General features: G+C 48.8%; 1 protein-coding gene across 1 annotated transcript in view; it reads right to left on the bottom strand.

The window, feature by feature from the left end:
- CACNA1E (calcium voltage-gated channel subunit alpha1 E) overlaps positions 1-12,172 on the bottom strand; it is a 376,346-nt gene that overhangs the window by 67,949 nt on the left and 296,225 nt on the right. The window contains exons 14-20 of the mRNA XM_028168021.2: positions 11,037-11,149; positions 10,543-10,674; positions 9,993-10,065; positions 9,020-9,137; positions 6,890-6,957; positions 5,311-5,408; positions 1,128-1,184 (exon numbers count right to left, since the gene is read on the bottom strand). Coding sequence (XP_028023822.2) covers positions 1,128-1,184; positions 5,311-5,408; positions 6,890-6,957; positions 9,020-9,137; positions 9,993-10,065; positions 10,543-10,674; positions 11,037-11,149 — 659 coding nt within the window. The remainder of the gene's footprint in view (positions 1-1,127; positions 1,185-5,310; positions 5,409-6,889; positions 6,958-9,019; positions 9,138-9,992; positions 10,066-10,542; positions 10,675-11,036; positions 11,150-12,172) is intronic.

Here is a 12,172-nt window from a genome sequence, read left to right as displayed (position 1 = left end):
AGGGCCAGGGAGGGCGGCCACGGGGCAGAGGCCAGCCCTCGGTGGCCGTGGGATGGGGGAACACACAGTGCGGGGAGCAAATGGGAGAGCCCAGGACCTGCAGACAGGGTGCACAGAAAGATGCGAGGGGCCGAGGGCGTGGTTGGACCACTGCTCCCCCGGTCCGTGGGGCTTCCCGCTCTAATCCCTGCTCCGCAGGAGCTGAGAGGGGTGGGGTCAGCCCAGGACTGAGTCCCGGTCCCCAGGACAGTAGTACGAAGGCTTACCAGATCTCCACTCCCCCAGCTCCCCTTTGCTTTCAGGGCATCAGCCTGTACCTGCTCTGTGCCCACCAATGGCCCTTAGTTCAAGGTGAGAGGCCTTTCTTCCTCCTCCTCTCCCTCTCCTTTCCCTTTCTGAGGACAGCCCGGGAGAGCCAGGGCTGAGAAATACAATGGGCAGGTACTATCCAAGGGTGACGGACGACAGTGGCGAGCAGACCCATGTTATAAAAGGTCTTGGCATCACTCTTGCAGTGATGCAGTGGGGTCTCTTCCACAACCACTAGTAAAATCCATGGGACTCTATGTCCAGGGACCACCAGCAACTCATACTCAAAACAACCATTGAACAATCCAGCTCAGGGGCCTGGCTGAGCATTCACATGGCAGCGGGAACACACAAACGTGACACAGAGAGTGGGCTCCCACAGGAGGGGGGGGGGTGCACGCCTATGCCCGCACTCACACACACCTGCGGGCGCACGCCTAGAGCCCGTGCAGGGGATGCTCACATGTGCCCACACGCATCCTCACTGGGGCCCACACGTGCTGTCCACAAGTGCCTGCGTGAAAGGCACCCCACCGGCACTAACGACCCACGCCGACACGTGCCCACTCACAGGCCACACGGAAGAGCAAACTGCACACGGGGTCACATACCTGAGACGCACACCGAGATAGGCACATGGTGAGAGGTGCGGAGGGGCAGATCCACAAACCATGTGCACGTAAACGCCCACGCACACACCATGGCACACACCGACACGTGCACGCCCGGTGCCACTCCGCCCACGGCAAGGACAAAGACACGGCGTCCCCGCACCCACACGGAACCACTCACAGACACGCAAACCGGTACACACATACAGGTGGCTGCTGCGCGGCTCCCACATCGACATGTGGTGTCGTCTCCTTCTGTCTCTTCTGGGGAAGAAAAATGCACAGGTTCAGTTCATCCTGGCCTCTAGGACCCGCACGCCCCGCGGCCACCAGCCGATCTCCAGGGAGAGGTGCAGAATCCCCTACGTGTCTGCTGCCCTCTGTAGACTCCCAACCTTCAGCTCTCCGAGGGAGTGACCTTGGCTCCTGGCTGTGTGCAAACACACGGATCCGGTGTTGAAGCAAACATGCAGGCACGCAAAGGGTCTCTTGTTTCCCAGAGGTAACAGCTTCAGATACTCAGTCATCAAGCCCCACTGGCACTCACGCTTTCACCTAAATATCCTTCAGAGACCTATTTTGGAAACCCTGTCAACGTGGACGAAGAGTTGTATTTCCCCCTGATCATGTCTAGGATATTCACAAGGGTGTGACTCCCCAGCTCATCCCTCCAATCTCACACAACATGCAGAGAACAAATGCACTGCCATGCACACCATCGAGGCCACCAAGTAGCCCACGGCCGAAGGCGGGGCCACCACTCCGTGTGCTGCTGTCCACATACTTCAGGATGTAAGCAGTGTCCTCTGCATGTGTGCAATGCAGTGGCCCTGACCAGAGGCCTTGAATGTTCAGTCTATTCAGCTGGGTAGAGCACAGTATTAACCTTCCTGGCCTTGCACAGGGAAAAATCTCTTCTACAGACACACACGTGTTGTGTCCTTTCAAACACAAGGAAGGTCAGAATGGTAGGGTAGCGGCATCACCCACAAAGGCAAACAGGAAAAATGAAGCTGTCAGTGCTCAGGTGGGGGATTACACGTCTGGGACACCTGTGGAATGAGCTTGTCCCAGTTCCTGGGCTGACAAACCCAGTCTGGCCCAGTGGGCCCTGCCTGGACCTGGGAGGTTGGCAAGTGCTGCTCCTTCCCTGATGAAACTGACAGCCACCAATGGGGAACATGCAGCCAAACTAGCGCCGTTCAAACACCATGTCCACATCTGCAGAGAAGTGTGGTCCACGGTGGGCAAAGGGAGCAGAGGCAACTGGTCTGAGCCTGAAGAGGCGCAATGCACATGAGCACCCATGGAATGGATGTGGCTATCACTGTGGAGACACCTGTGAGCTCCACAAATGAATGCACCCCTCAGCATCGACAGCTGCAATGCACGTGGAGCGGCCATGCCAAGAAGCATGGGCAGCACAGAGAAAGAGAAGCACACGCTCTAGACAGGCAGCATGCACTCCCACCAGGAAAAGCACCTTCCACTGGCTATTTGCAAATTCTCAAATATTCAAATGCCAGCCCTCCAGAAGCACATGTGTAAGAGTGTAATTACATGGAAGAATTCTCTCTCTCTCTCTTACATGCTCACATGTGTGCATACCCACATACGCACACACACACACGCGCGCACACACACACACACACACACACACGTCAGGCAAAAGAGAGAACCAACCTCTAATTTCCACACAAATCAGATACACACTTCAAACTTCACTTCTCCAATCATACATACAAAGATCCAGATTCACATCCCATCACAACCATTAATATGTCTTCATACCTAAAATCACAGAGAAGCATCTCTCCAACTCATGCATATATGACCTCACATACACCCTGCAAGGACCCTGTGGATCAGGAAGGGTGGTTGGTATTCTTCATTTCGAAGATGGGGAAACAGGGATTCTGAGATGCTAAGACGTTCCCTCAGCGTGTGAGGGACCGAGCTATGACTAGCACTTGGGCCTTTTAATTTGTAACAATGTTCTTTCCGTGTTTCTCTATGGACACCACATTCGCACTTAGTTATACCGTAGTCCGGAAGTCAGGGGTCTGGCCTGCAAGCCCAGGCAGCACACACACACCCTGACAACGTTCCACCTGCAGCACCCACCTCGCAGCACAAGCACCGCACCCAAAGCCTGGATCTCTGCTCATCTTGGATGGTCACAGCACCTCTCCCACCTCACTGTGCCCAGATACGCACACAGCTCAATGCCTACTGCCATGTGCCTACCAGCATCTCATTCATTCTTTCATTCCATAAATAGTGATTTTCTACTCTGGGCCAAGCACCCTTCCCCCGCGTATCTCTAAACCCACTCCTCCTCCAGGCTTCCTCATCTCAGTAAATAGAACCACCCACTCCTAAGTGACAGCCAGCCCTACCCACCAGCATGTTTGGATACCTGTGTATATATATTTTTAGCCCAGACTCATTAGTGCAGGGAAAGTGGAGTAGAAACTGCTCAAGGCCCAGAGAATGCTCTAGGGAGGAAGGAGTTGTTTCACCTTCCTTCATCAATCTTTAAAAAATTTGCCAGGGTGGGGAGTTTTTTTCTCATGCAGGGGAGGGAGGTCCCCACACGTAACTCTGGAATGTTCCTACAAGGCGAGGCCGAGGACGTTCATAGGCTTTCACACGAGCTCTGGGCAGAGAAGGGCTCCTCCCTGATCACTTTCAAGTAATAGATGACAGGGTCTGGGGCCAGGATAGAGGTCCAGCTGCCAGGGGTCTCAGACCCTCCCCAGTGATACCCCAGGACCCCTCACTCAGTCCTCAGGAGGGCCAAGAAGCCACAACAGGAATTCCGTGGTTCTGTGGTCACTTCTCAAGGCCCTTCTCCAAGGCCCTCCCCTCCCCCAGCAACCATACAGCGGTCAGCAACCCACCCCCCACCCCGGCAGGGCCCACGGCCTGCCGGTTCCACCAGCAGCCACAGGGCCAGGCTGGATCCTCAAAGAGAGTCTACACTCGCCACTCTAATGTATCACCTCCCATTCTCTCCCTAATCCGCTCCAACTGGATTCTGTTCCCACTGGGCCACTGAAACGGCTCTCGGGAAGGTCGCTAAGAGCGTTCATTTTGCCAAACCCAACGCTCCCTTTTCTGTTCTCATCTTACGTGATCTTTCAATGGTCCTGAGCTCCGCCGTCCACTCCCTCCGTCTGGAAGCGTGTTCTTCTCCCCGTCTCCAGGACACCACGCTCCCTTGTTCTCTCTCCCACCTCCGGGCTGCTCCCCGTCAGTCTCCTCGCGGGTTTTCCTCGAGGCACGGAGTGCTCTGGCCTCTGTCCTCCGCTCCTCGCTTCTCCAGCCCACCTCTCCCTGGGTCAGCTCGCCCGGGCTGACAGCTAAAATGCCATCCAAATGCAAATGCTCCCCCAAATCCTTATTTCTAACCCCGACTTCTAAACTCCAGACTCAAAGGCCAACAGCCCATTCAACATCTTCACTTGCATGTCTTATAAGCATCTCAAATTTAACGTGGCCAAAATGAACCTTGGATTTCCACTGTTCTCCAGGCTAGCAGTAAATACCATCATCATCTACCCAGTTGCTTAGGTTCAAACCTAAAAACCTGGGAGATACGTTTGTTTCTTCTCTTTTTTTTTTTTTCATCCCCACCTCCATCACATTTATTCCATCAGCTCATCCTACCGGTTCTCCCTCCAAAATACAGACCGAGTGGGATGACTTCTCATCTTCTCCATTGCTACCATGGTCTAAACCACCACCAACTCTCACCTATTTTACTCTAAGAGCCAACCTCTGTCTTTCCGGCTCCAGTCTGGTCCCCTACAGTCCATCTCCACAGAGCACAGTGACCTTTTAAAAGGGTAAATCCTAACCTATCCATCCTTCCCCTCTAGACCCTCCTATGGTTGTAATTAGAACAAAAGCTAAAGTCCTTCACCTGGGCCTTCAGGACCTCCCCGGCCGTGTCTCCTTCTCTTCCCCCTTGCTCCCTTCATACCAGCCACACTGGGCCTTGCTGGGGATGTTCCATCTTTGTAATGTCACACGACCATCTTCTATACATTTAGGTCTCTGCTTAAACATCATCTCTTCAGAGAACCCCTCCCAGATCCCCCGAAGGTACTCCACCCAATTCCTGTTCCTCTGCCTTAGTACCCTGTTTTATTTATTTTACAGCTACTCTCACTACCTAAAATTATTTCTGTGTATTCATCAGCTATCTTGCTCACTGAAATAGAAGCTCTGTGAAAAAAAGAGACCCTGTCTTGCTCACTGCTGTATTCACAGGACGTTTCCTGGCATGGAGCAGGCGCCCTCTGAGAGTTCACAGCTTTGGAACCGAGCAACTGGCTGTCAGCACAGGAGCCCAGGGGTCTGTGAAGTGGGGACACCGACTCACTCGATGGAAGGCATGTTGGGCGCAGACATCGGGCTGACCTCCTTGGCCTTCTGCAGCGCGTGTTTCTGGTTGAAGGCCTCCTCTTCTTCCTGTTCATCCTAGACACAAAGCAGAGAGGGCTTTGTCTGGGATCCTTGTGAAGGACAGCAGCTCCCTTGGCTCTCCCCACAAGGCGTTCTGGAGACCAGGCGAAGCGAGACAAGCAGGGGAAGAGGTGAAACAAGGCAGAATGAGGTCAGGTTGGCTCACAGACCTCAGGTGGCCAGCAGCCAGCCCCCTTGAGACAGCAGCCTCCCGGCCAGCAATTCTGGCCTCCACCCTGCCCCACCTCCTCAGGAGAGCCGAGCAGTTCTACCCCAACCCCAGTCCTCAGGGGAGCTGGCCGGGGCTGTGGAGGTCGGAGGCCAGAGCCGACCCTTCTCAGATGCTCTGCAGTGTCTGGAAGTGATGGAGGGGGACCTTCCAGGCAGAGCCCCCTGAAGTCAAAGCCACACTTCCCATCACGCCCTCTTCCCTGCACAGCTAAGTGACCCCACCCTGGGGCTCAGGCAGGGACCTCATCCCCTCACCCACATTCCTGCTCATAAATGTCCCTCTACGTGATGACACCAAGGAAAGCCAGTTCAGGTAAAATGACTAGAGCTACTAAGAATACATACATCTTCACAGCCTGCTCTGGTTTTCACACACATCATTTTACTTGATCCTTGCAGTACTCCTGTGAGGTATGCAAGGCAGATATATCATTCCTTTTTTACAGATGAAAGAAGCAATGCTAATGGAGACCAGGGGTCAAGCACAAGCTAAAAGAGCCAGTAAGTGGTAGATGCATGACTCACAGCCAGCTTTTCAGATACCAGAGCTGGTATTTTTCCCTGCCTGCAGATAAGAAGACCCTCAAGGATGTAGGGAAGAGCAGTCACGGAAACATCACCAGGCTGCTATGGGCTCTGCCCCAAACCAAATTTGTATTATGTGGGGAGAAGTTTTCACTCATCTCCCTAGACCATCCCACTGCAATCAGTATTGCCTCCACCCCTGAAGAAATGACTCAGAGGAAAGAAAGGAACAGTTCTTTGAGCAATGTAGCATCTAGCTTCATTGAAACTTCCCTCAAGATGACCATGGCCACTGGAATACCCCAGCAGACACAGTCTAGGAACAGAGATGATCCTGGCCCCTCTCACCCCCAAACCCAGAAGTGTGAAGGCACATGATTGAGGTCACACAGCCACAGGTCACAGGAGCAGAGGTGGGACTTAAATCCAGGACTTTGGTGTTTTCTTTATTTTCCAGGGCATAATTCTGCAAAGGGTATCTTTGGGAGTTTGCAGTGACTAAGTGATTATCTTCTACATCCCATGAGAGATCCAGTCTGCTCCAAGGCTCAGCAAACTCAGTGAAAGTGAACCAGGCTCCTTTCATGGATGTGTGGCTCTCCAACTGTCCACAAGCTCCTAGAAGGGGCCTTCCTGGCAGGCTTGAGCCAGGCAACGCAGACTTCTGGAAGCAGCCCCAAAGCCCAGCAGGCACCCAATGGCACTAGAGAACCATCGGATCCCCGGAGAACAATGCTTACCTTGGTCAGCTCCTGGGCATTGGCCAGATTGTCCACAGCGATGGCCAAGAATACATTCAGCAGCGTGTCTGGGGTGATGAGTTAAGGATGGGCAAGTAAGAAAAGCAAAAGGCTCCAGCAAGGCTGAGAGGGTATCTCCAGGCCTTTCCTGCCTGGGACACCAGCAGGAACAGAAACCACCCCAAAGAGTCACTTACGCAGGGGTTGTCGGGGGAGGGAGAGAGATGTTATGCAACTCTGTTTGATGGAGAATATGTCTTCTCTCCTTCCACATGTCATCTCTTTGTACAGGACAAAGAAATACCTGAATCAAAGCTCCCAGAGGGCAAAGTGAGCTACTTTGTGACAAACTGGCCTTCCATTTCTGTGACTCACTGCCTAGCTTTCTTTTTATGGGTTTCTCATGTTTAGTTTATAGTCTGCTCTGGCCCCTAGAAGTTTTCAGGGCAGAAAACTTAAAGGAATATCACTGTTCTGTGAGACTATGGAAAATGCAAAAATATAGCTGCATCACATGGCTGTCCCTTTTCACTCTAGCATTCCCAATTCACGGCAAGTCCCACCCCCCAAAACTTCTAATGATCATGTAGAAGTTTGCACTTTATAACGTAACATTCAAGCAAATTATCTCATTTACTAGTCATAACCATCAAAGGAGAGAGATATTGCTTCCTCCTTTCAGATGTGAAAACTAGACGCTCAGAGAGATTAAGTGACTTTCCCAAGGCCACACAGCTGGTAAACAGAGTTGCTGGGATTAAAACCTAAATCTTTCTGGTCTAGAGCCCATGACCAGCCATGGATTTTGGAATTAAATGCACTTAGTTTCTAGTCTCCCTTCACAATTTAGTAATTGTTTGACTTTGATTAAGTTATTTCCTCTAAGTCTTATACGGTAAGGATTAGATGAAATGGTGCCTGAAAAGCATTTAGTACAGGGTCTCATGAATAGCACAAGTACGATAAATGTTAGCTATGCTCAGTAGTATCAGCATTAATCACAATACTAATATTTTTGAGAACTTACTATGTGGAAGGCTCTGTTCTATATTAACATATAGAGTTGCCATATGATCCTGCAATCCCACTCCTGGGCATATATCTGGAGAAAACTAGAATTCGAAAAGATACATTCACCCCAATGTTCATTGCACACTATTTACAATAGCTAAGACATGGAAGCAACCTGAATGTCCATTGACACATGAATGGATAAAGAAGATATGGGATATATATACAGTGGAATACTACTCAGCCATAAAAAAGAATGAAATATTGCCATTTGCAGCAACATGGATAGACCTAGAGATTATCATACTAAGTGAAGTAAGCCAGACAGAGAAAGACAAATATCACATGATATCGTTTATATGTGTAATCTAAAAACCATGATACAGATGAACTTATATACAAAACAGAAATAGACCCACGGACATAGAAAACCAAGCTTATGGTTACCAAAGGGGAAAGGGGGGAGGAGGAATAAATTAAGAGTCTGGGATTAACATATACACACTACTATATATAAAATAGATAACCAACAAGGACCTTCTGTATAGCACAAGGAACTATCCTCGATATTTTGTAATAACCTATAAGGGAAAAGAATCTGAAAAATATATATATATATGTGTAACTGAATAACTTTGCTGTACACCTGAAACTAATACAACATTGTAAATCAACTATACTTAAATTAAAAAGTCTTTTTTAAAAAAGTAAAAAGAAAAAACATATAATTAATTCATTAGTATTATAATCTTGTCACTATTTCAGCCTATAGTGATCTCTGTTCTTTCTTATTTTCCCCAGCTCATAGTATCTCCAACCATTTACTATAACAGGCTCATATGTTTTTATTTGTGATGATAATCGGATAACTTGGATATTATGATATCTGATAATTTGGATGATACTCTATCTTGTTTATATTTATCTTCTTTATCCAACTAGCAGATGTTCCTTAAGATCGGGATCCTTGTGTCTCTTAGTAGACCTAGTAATGGTCACCCCAGTACTACCCCCACCCCCCCCCTACTATCACCACCATCAGCACCACTACCACCACCTCCTCCTCCTCACATGCTGGTCCATGCAGGCACTACAAGAGAAGCCTTTTAAAAAGGATACAGTTTCCAAACAAGGTGAGCACAATGAAATAGATAGCTGACCACATGCCTGAGCTGACCCCACCCTGGGAGCGGATCCCATTGTACATCACCTCATTCCAGTCCTCACCCGTCAGGATCTACACAAAGCAAACAACAGGCAAATCAGAGATCTGGGTTGGATGAGAAAATGGGGTCAACGGAAGGGGGAAAATTCTGGGCCTGAGTCTTTTCCATCTATCCCTTGCTTGATTATCCTGCCAGAGAGAAAAAAAATGTCACGCCCATGAATAATCCTCAACTTCCTTCTGATATGTAAGAGACATTGAAAACAGAAGGAGAACATCAAAAGGAAAGATTCTATTCCTCAAAATATAGAGTCCCCCCACCCCGACCCAAACCTCAGCTTTGCCCGGCCTGTGCGAATCACACAGATGAGGTGGTCTGGTCACTGCCTAACTGTCCACGGGAGCTGCCAAGATACAGTTCATGAGACAGCAGCATTATTGGAAGGGGCCTCATGGGCTCCAGTTCTGGAAACCTGGGTTCTGGTTTAGCCTCAGATTCTGGCTAAATAGTGTTCTCCTTTAGCTCTTAGACATTATTGATTTTGAGTTTCCCCCATGATTTAAAAAAAAAAATTGGGGGGGGTGCGTGGAAAAGATACGTCTTTAAATGGACACGTGGGTTTGAAGATACTTCCAATTTCATAAAACCAGAAATGCGATGTTGCTGAATGACTTTGACTAACATCCCTTGCAAACTCACAAGTGTAAGGAGAAAGCCAATGAGGTCATCACAATAGAGCTCTTTTATTATTGGTAAGGACATAGCTATAGAAATGCTAGGAATTATAGTGGTGATGATTACTCAATAAGCAAGAGTACCCAGCTGCCTGAGAGGAGCTTGGAGAGGAAAGGGAGGATTCACTTAACACATCATTTTGTAGCGTGTGCACCAAGGGATCCCATCTAACATTTTTTAACGTCTCATACCTGGAATACAGTCATGATGGCTGCAGGGAAGGTGTCAAAGTTTGCTGAAGGAGTCCCATCATTAAAGTTGAACCTGAAGAAGGAAATTCAGAGAGAATGAAATGAAAATCTCACACACCAAGTTTTCCTTTCCCGAGATTATGCCGTTTTCATCACTACTTTTCCCCTTTCTCCACATCCCCCTCTGCCCTACTCTTCGCTCATCCCAGTAACTTATGAAGACAGTTTTAGTGACTACTACTGGGGTACTGTGCACTTGAAGGGCCCTGGTAATGGGACAGGGTCTGGGCTGATCCTGAGTTACAAAGCCCCAGGCTGTACCTTTCAGGGACAGCTCCAGAGAGAGGGGTCCCCTCAATAAGAACCCTGTACAGTGTGAACGGATTAAAAACAGAGATGTTTGTTCCACACACATGCTCGTGGTTGATTTGAGCCACAGACACGAACAAACGAGATAGTTAACATGGCAATCAAATTAGTGACCCCAGCGCTCACAGGTTGAAGTCTAGGTTTTGAGGCTCCTTTGGATGCAAAGTTCATTGGTGCTTACCTGCCTCCAAACAGCTGCATTCCTAGGAGAGCAAAGACAACGATGAAGAGGAAGAGAAGGAAGAGCAAACTGATGATTGACTTCATGGAACTCATCAAGGAGACCACCAAATTCCGTAGGGATGCCCAGTACCTACAAAAACCCAGACAGCATTACAGCAGTGAACACTAAATACCAAATTATCTCCATGCACAGCTGGGCATCTGCCTGGTGGTCTATGAGATAAGCAGCATCTGCATACTTGTAGGAAGGAGAGATGACAGCAATAATGTAGCTCCCCTTGGGAATGTGGCACAGGATACGGCATCATGGGCATTTTTCTGGTTTAATCTTCGGAGAAGAAGAAGGAACTGAAGACTGGAGTGGGGGGTGGAGTCGGGAAGGGGATCATGTGGTAAGGGCATGTGGGGATGGAAGGAAATAAATATAATGAGGCAGAGAGAAGCATCCACTCTCGAAGGTGGTTGGGAAGAGTCTAGATTCTGATCACTTACTTGGTTATTTTAAATATTCTTAGAAGCCGGAGAGCTCGCAAGACACTGATTCCAAAAGATGTACCAGGTCTGAAGATCGCCCAGACCACTTCAAAGATGCTGCCCACTGTGACCTAAAGAGCCAAACCCAGCCACGGTGAGAAGAGGAAAAGGAAGAGGAGGTGAATGAGGAGGAGGAGAGAGGAGCAATCTTGTATTCCGCAACCAACAGTGCTCACGGGGCCATTCTGAAATTCAGACTCTCCCCTCCCCCACCCAGCCCATCTGCAACAGGACCACCTATTTGTGAAGGCTGCCAAGGAAAAACAGGACTCTACCACCTCTCTCCCCACTGCTCCCCACTCCCCTTGCTAAATTTCCTCCTTCATACTATAGATTGCTTTACTGACTGCTGTTCTGTCCTTTGTGAAAACTGCAGTAGTCATTCACCACTTCTGCACACATCTGACAGCCATACTGTTCTTATAACACCTTGAACAGACAAAAGAGTGGTCCTCAAATGAGAAAACAAGTTTAAATTAATACAGGTTGCATTCCAACATAAAAACCTCTGAGAAGATCCACGCTCTCTCATTGTCCTAGAATTCAGTGCTAACAAGAATGTTTCAGTCACCTGTACATGAAATATCTTTCAGTCACTCAGGACCCCATACCCCAACGTGATGGTACTACTTGGTGGCATAGAATCTGACTGCTATAGAAACAGCAATGTCAAATTAACCATCCAATTTGTTTTACGCTTTAATTATACGTTTATTGAAAGTCTTCTATATTCCACACACTGCACTAGGAGAAAGAACAAAAATTAATTCTCACGGCAATGCTGAAAAGTATGTGCATAAGGGAGCTAAGGTGAAAATGGCCTTTCACTAGTTATTATGCCTGAAAATTGCCTGTACCCAGCAGCATATGTTCCAAGTTAAAATGCAGATTGGCAAGGGCTCAGAGTCGTTAGCACCTAACTGGAGATTTGGCAGAAAAAGAAGTAGGTTTGGCAGAAAGAGAGGTGGTTCAGGAACCCAAAGTTTTGCAACCTACTTCTGCTGCTAACTGGCTGTGTGAACTTGCACACGAGGTCTCCTATTTACTCATGTGTAAACGGGCAGCCTAACTCCCAACACCTAACATCGTGGACG

Source organism: Balaenoptera acutorostrata, chromosome 1 (assembly GCF_949987535.1).
Source record: "Balaenoptera acutorostrata chromosome 1, mBalAcu1.1, whole genome shotgun sequence".
In the NCBI taxonomy this organism is placed as follows: Eukaryota; Metazoa; Chordata; class Mammalia; order Artiodactyla; family Balaenopteridae; genus Balaenoptera; species Balaenoptera acutorostrata.
Note: the sequence above shows the minus strand (reverse complement) of the source record. Positions and strands in the feature narration are given on the sequence as shown.